Source organism: Limulus polyphemus, unplaced genomic scaffold (genome assembly GCF_000517525.1).
Source record: "Limulus polyphemus unplaced genomic scaffold, Limulus_polyphemus-2.1.2 Scaffold1183, whole genome shotgun sequence".
Lineage (NCBI taxonomy): Eukaryota > Metazoa > Arthropoda > Merostomata > Xiphosura > Limulidae > Limulus > Limulus polyphemus.
This window is the reverse complement of record NW_013666793.1, coordinates 286575-293708: the sequence shown is the minus strand read 5'-3', so window position 1 is coordinate 293708 and position 7134 is coordinate 286575. Positions and strand designations below refer to the sequence as shown.

Genomic DNA, 7134 nt, shown 5'->3' with positions numbered 1-7134 from the left:
TTTCTCTCGATTGTCAACAATTTTAAGTTGACAATCGAGAGAAATACCCAAAGTAACAGGGCATTCGTACAAACGAACAGTGGACGTTTAAGAATTATTCAGATATAAAGAAAATATTCTCGCTGGCTATAAAAACATTGGATGTGCAAGAGCATGGGATACATTAACATATTAGGAACATATTTATCTGTAGACCATTTTGGCCAATGTCATAAAGGTCAGAGCTAGACATGATACTAATTAGACCGTATACGTAGTCTCAAAGTGCAGAGCGTGTTTCTGCGGCAACGGAATGCGAATCATAAACCCTCGGTTAAGCCTTCAGTAAATAAGCTGACCCTTCTTGCTGAACTAGTCCTAAATTGTATCAGCTTTAGTTTTATAGGCAAGTAAGTTATTGACGTTCCTACGTGGAAAAGATTGAGCTATAAATTGTCCAATCTCTTTGTCAGTTACATTGAAGAGAAAATGTTAATCCAGTAATAAATCCCATTACATGAGATTAATGTTGAACTAAAACTAGTTATAGACTATCGAAGCAGCTTTAATCCTACTTTTTAATACAAACACAACATTTCTGCTATTTTACCTCTTTTATTTGACATAATTCTCTCTTACAACTGTGGAAAGACCTGTTATATAAACATTCATCTATGCTTTACATCCAGGCATCCGTCGTTCAGAAGACATAACATATCAAGATTTCAATTAATAAGACTCTAAGTACAGTGTAAGTTATAAATAAGATTTCATTACTGGAGCTGCAGCTTTTTTGTTGTTGTTTTTCTTAATCATGTCCCATCCCCCTCAATCTGCTCTAGAGACAGCTGGGAATCCCCATCGCTCTCAATCCGTTCTAAAGACAGCTAGGAATCAATAAATTGCAACACATAGAAACACCAAAGTAATCTCTTTTATTAAATACTTTTTTTTGTCATTACCTACTACTTACACAATACACAAGTTGCTAACACAATTATCAGTAAAATATTTCATATGTTGGAAGAGGTTTTCTGAACTCCATCCCATAATTTTATACTTAAGTGATATTTACACTGATGTGATACGTCTTAATCGACCAGCAATATCAGCATCTTTATCACTCGTCGCGATGATTTTGCTGGTGAAATTACAGGCGATAATTAATATTTGTCTTGTATAGAATTTTTGCGCGATGGTACAGAAAAAAGTTTCTGTGTGTAGCCGTCCCTAATTATAAGCTTTTACACTACGTGGAAGGTAGCTATAGCTAGTCAATAACATCGATAACATCTTGCGTTACTCTTATCTAACCGAATAGCGGTATTTGAGTATCACTCTTATAGCGCACCCACTGTTGCAAATTGCGGAAATCGTTTCTGCAGAGATTGAGACGCGAACGTGGATCCCTTGGATTCACAGTCTAAGCAAACTAGTCATTAAGCCAAGCCAAGCCAATATTTTGATATATGATTTCTTATTGAGTTCAGAAGAACTGTACAAGGTTATAGGTCCATCTAGGGCATGAATTGTTAGTTTATTTAATTTCTTTCAAGTTTCAGAAAGATTTATAGATATAAAATTAATATACTCATGAAGTAACAAACGTTCGAGCTTTATTACAACTTCCTTTGTAAGTCTTAGTTTCTCTTTTCTCAAGTTTGCAGGGTTGGTTTGTTTGTAATTAAGCACAAAGCTACACAATGGGCTATCTGTGCTCTGCCCACCACGGGTATCGAAACCCGGATTCTAGCGTTGTAAGTCCGCAGACATTCCGCTGTGCCATTGGGGGGAAGTTTGCAGGGTTTTATTACCCTTCATATCTATAGGCCTAAAGTTTTACGTGTTTAAATGACTTAAGTAATTTTGTGAATGCCAGATACAGCTGATGATATATTAGGTGCTCATATCAAACTCTTGTATACAATTCAAATGAACCAGCTTAAACTAAGTTAATTAAGAAAAAAAAGTCTTACAAGCACAAAGTAATATAAAAATAAAAACAGTCTCGTTTTATTTATAGAGTTTATTAATAAACTCAACAGTTTTATTAACCCTAAGTCACGTGAGAACAATTAAAGAAACAGGGAACAGTTATATTGTTAATATTGGTACTACGCTGTTCCCGTAATACTTGCTTAAGTCAAAGCTTATAATTTAAAGTGTAAATACTGCAACGTAACGTTATTGTACCTGTACTGATTTTCCACGAAGTAGCATAAAGTGATTTTTAAATAAATATGAAAAAAAATATTTTAATTTGCTGAAAACGAATATTGTCAAAGTAAGATCTACCGTTTAAAAAACTCTACGGAGACCATTTGTTTTATTGTAACAAATCCGTTATATTATAACCTGTTTGCTTGTTGTTATCGTACATAGTTCTGGTTTCTTTCTGCTAGGACTTGGATCTGATCACAAAAACCCTCCTTCACAAATCTGGTGAGAATATTGGTTTCATTCGCGAAGATATCGACAATACGATGCGACATCTAGTGGAGGGAGTCTCTTCGCAGAAAGCTGCGCTAGCCATTGTAGCAGGCGGAGCTAGGTTAGTAGTAATTACTTAATACTGTAGTCTGAAATCACCGTGTTCCAAATGGCAGCACGTGGCTTTATCCAGATCCCACATCCGAGTTTATTCGGCCCACGCACTCATGTGTTAAAGTTTATGCGTTAAAAATTTCACTTACAAATAAATTTTATTAGGAAAGCCCCATTTCAGTAAATTATATAAAGATACGACCCTCTAATGTGTCTATCATTTACAGTTCGGGCTCTCCATACGCCATTAGGCTTAAGACCTTTAATGTTATCCGTGAGTACAATAAACGTGTATTGAACTAAAGACATTGGTTTATATTTCATAGTTAACAATAATTTGTTATCAGGTTTTAAAAAAACTACAATTAGCAATCACTTGCAAAAAATTCTTACTTGTATATTCCAATCTTTTTATTCTTTGTATCAGGTTGTGATGGGTTTTGATGATAGAAATATAGATTATTTTTCCTTTTCAAGGAACTGTTAGATACATTTGAGATGTTTTGGAAAGTCTAAGAAAACTTGGAAAATAAAGTGTAATTTACATGTCTAGTCATAGAAACCCAGCCGTTCGGAAGACAGCGGCTCAGTTACTTTCGGTGACAGTGGAGAAATTAGGCTCAGCCAGATGTTTAACAGGCTGTAAGGATGTGGCTGAAAAGGTTTTGCCAGCGACTGCAAGCTTTGTGATGGATTGTTCACCATTAGCTAGGTTAGAAAAACCCACAATTTTGTGATTTAACCTTTAAGGAGAAGTGTGTTTAATTTTTTGGGAGGGGAGGGGGAACTAATGCATTTTCTTCCTTAATTACTATATTAGTATACTTTGTATAAATAAAGATATTCTACGTTTACCGAACAACACCTGTTTTAATAAAAAAAATCAACATTCTTTACGTGGAGTGAAATCTTGGAGTAAATCTAGTATAAAACGTCGTTATTATTCGTTTTATGCTACTAAGATACAATAATAAGTCAATGAAAAGCCAAGCACGAATACTTTGTTCTAACTACACATTCTTTAATTTATTATATTATCTCTAACTTTAATTTTTGGCGAGTATTTTAGTAATAAAATGTTACCTACAAAGATATTTTACCAAAAAGTTGATTTGGTCATCTATTATTATATTGTGAAGTAGAAATTCAAGTTGAATATATGAGTACGTAGAAGGGAAAACTTGTGACATGGTCACTTAAAAGTTTTGTTAGATTGTGTACGAAAATGTTTTAGTTTTCGGATGATCTGTTTACTTCCAACTGTTTATGCCAGGTATTATGGACGAAAGATCTTTTTTATTCTAATGGAACATCCCGATTTTGAGAGTTCTTTACAGAAGAGTGTTTCTGCGAGTACTATTCGAAATATTAGTAGTATTTTGGATTCCATAAGAAGAAAGGTAAAATCATTTTCGTTACTCCGATGATTGGTGAATAACCGTTGAATATCATCAATTGTTAGTTGCTTAAAAAACTTTTTTGTCCTGAATGACCTTAACTAAGATATTTATGGTGATCTTTTAAAATGAATTAGTCCATAAAACGGTTAATTGGTGTAGTTTTAAGCTGTACTTAACAGAACATTGTTTGTAAACAAATTTCAAATTCAATAGGAGAAATTATCAGCTATCGCGAAACATTTATTTATAAAAGTAATTTAGCCTACGGTTGGCTAAATGATATAAATATAATTTGATAGATTTGCATTATCCTTAATTTTAACTTTCCTCATCAAAAGAAAACAGTTCTTCAGTATTGTCAATCCTCACATTAAACAAGTTATGAATGCGTGGTTAGTTTCAGTATTATATATTCTTAAGTGCACAAGTACATTACGTTCATTGAAAACAATTAGTAAACGACCAAAAATTATAGTATTTTTGATAGAGCTAACTCTAAAATATAATGGTGCGCAGATTTACAAGTCCTAACATCGTTAACAACCTTATAAAGATGTAGAAAAATGTTTTGTCAGTAGTCGTTTCCTACGAGCATGTGTACGTAGTTACGTGGGGGTCACCATTTTAAAATTAAATAAAAATAGTTTTGTATGTAATACAGCCTCATCTTTTTTGGAGTAAGTCACACGTATGTCGTTTTATCCAACCTAAATAAAATCAATTGCTGTCTAGGTCTTCTAAATATACATTCGTGCTCTACACTTTAATATATAAGCAAGCTTGTAAAATACAGCATCGAGTCCATTCATACAAATATTTTGAAGTAAAATGATTTAGAACAACATCAATTTGCTTAACACACAATAATGATTTTAATCTAAAACCAAATTTTAACTTATTTGTTTGGTGTAATTTTTCAAAATCGACAGCTGTGTCATGAACAAAGCTTCATATTGGGCTGTTTGTGTTCTGCCGACCAGGTGTATCAAAACCCGGTTTTTAGTGTCGTAAGCCTTCTGCCGCTGAGGCACTGGGGAGCTTCAAAAAGTTATTATATAATTAAAATATAAAAATCAGTTTATTCCTTTTTCTCTGAATCAGAAACTAATCAGATATTTCTCATTTATAAAATAGTTTAAGCCATTTAATCCATGTGTGTGTGTTTTGTTATAGATAATTATTATATTTTTCAACTAACAAGTGTTACATTACAAATTGGTAACTTTAAGTTGAGTTTTATAGGAAATGTTTATTTTGTAGATTATTTTGCTTGCATATTATTTATTTATGTTGTTGTAGCTTAATCTACAGTTTTTAACCACACATCTTGTTTTATTTCCAGGGTATTGGTGAAATGCCTAAAGAAGGTTTCTCTGCTAATTCAAGTAAAACGAATCTTTCAAGAAGCCGTTTATTGAGATCAAAAAACTAAGTTAAAAAAGCTTCATGTTTCTGAGGCTGAATATGATATTTTTTGTTTCTCTCAAAGTGACACGTTGCTGCCTTGCGTAGTGACCTTTACTTAAAGAATTGTTTAGAGGCGAGAGTATTTTTAGGATAATTATTATTTGTGGACATTTTAACACTGATAGTTTGTATGTCAGTCACAAAAACAACAGCAATACTTAGCTTATTTAACAGAAGTCGTATATTTAGTATTCTTAATATTATCTCAAGCAAGAAAACTAAGAAATCTGCCTGTCTGTCTGTTGATTGATCAATCTATAACTTAAAATTACAATGTTTTAATACTTACAAAGGTTACAGTTATGAATCAAGAAACAAAAAATGACTATTATCTCTGTACTATAAACAAGCATAATATATATAAATGTTACACAAGTAATGGAATGGTTCAATTCTTTTTTCCACGATAGTTAAACAAATAATTAAAGTTTTAACTTGCATTTTCTATCTCAGTAAAACAAGTCATTAAACCTTTAATATACATATTTTCTAGTTAACTTAATTTAACGTTGAGAAATGTTTTGTCGTATTGTAATAGAAAATTTTCAGGACATTTTAAAATTATACCACATTTCTGAATATTTTCAGTTAAAAAGTAAATAACGATTAATAGAAATGTGACTGATTGTTCAACAATAAGAAAATGGCTGACAAAGCTTCATTACAGATTGAACTGGAAATGTTTTTCTTATGAGTATTGAATTCTATGTTGTTTATTATGCGCCATAATTTAGCTACGTAGTGACAAATTAATTTCATAGATATTTATGAATACTATTACTGATCTACCGTTAATTATTTTGAGTCAAAATATAATTTGTATGAGCGTTCTTAGGAAAGCGACTCATTGTGTAAATAGCGCATGTGGTACTTGTAAATAAAGTATCTCTATGAGAATTCCGTAACTAAGACAATCGTAGTGAAGTATCTTAGGACTACTTTTACTTGCAAGAATTGTTTGATTGATTGTTTACTCACATATACAATAAAGAAAAAGGAACCCTCACATATAATTATAGATATTCGTTATGAGAAATACGGTACCAACATTAACCGATCGCATATACGTTATATTTCCGTTAACGTTGGAGTTCAAGTAGCACAAGAAACCTTTTAATAGTTTTATACCGTGAGATTACAATTCATTCTAATCGACATTAATGTGTGCTTAACAAGTATACTGACTGGGTAAGGTTCTTTATGGACGTCTTGCAATATGTTTGATATTTCCTATAAACAACTAACAAGATATATTTTACATGTTTATCAACCCGCTCATTTTATTACAGCTTAACTTGCATGTCCAAGATAATAACAATATTCTATTGTTTGACTTGATGTTTAATTAATTTAAAATTTGTTTTGGTTTTAAATTTAAACCTTCAAAATATTCTTAACCTTTGGAAAACACAAAAGCATCGCAAAAGTAGCCAAACCTCGATTGATTAAGGAAAGCTGATAATCTGTGGACCTTTGGAAGGTACACTTTCTTTCGTCATGGATGAAATTTAGAGGAAGATAAGTAAAAAGTGCTTGAATTATCTGGTTTCCTTGGAAACCAAGGAATAAGTTCTATTTAGTTAGTTAAAATCCTTGAACGATTTTCCAGACAATCTATTCCGTGGTTTTTAACAAACACGTGCAAACTTACGTAATAATGAAGGAATACGTTTTTGGACATGTGTGTGTGTGTGTATTGTGTATATAAAGCGCTTGGACTACGCGGACTGTTTTTTTACGGCAA

At 32.2% G+C, this 7134-nt stretch overlaps 1 protein-coding gene across 1 annotated transcript in view; it reads left to right on the top strand.

Annotated features, from left to right (window-relative positions):
- Positions 1 to 6299, top strand: part of LOC111086551 (TOG array regulator of axonemal microtubules protein 1-like) — a 10357-nt gene extending 4058 nt beyond the window's left edge. Inside the window, exons 4-7 of the mRNA XM_022389775.1 lie at positions 2382 to 2530; positions 3077 to 3235; positions 3797 to 3923; positions 5266 to 6299. Coding sequence (XP_022245483.1) covers positions 2382 to 2530; positions 3077 to 3235; positions 3797 to 3923; positions 5266 to 5355 — 525 coding nt within the window. The 3' untranslated portion in view covers positions 5356 to 6299. The remainder of the gene's footprint in view (positions 1 to 2381; positions 2531 to 3076; positions 3236 to 3796; positions 3924 to 5265) is intronic.
- Positions 6300 to 7134: the final 835 nt, after the last annotated feature.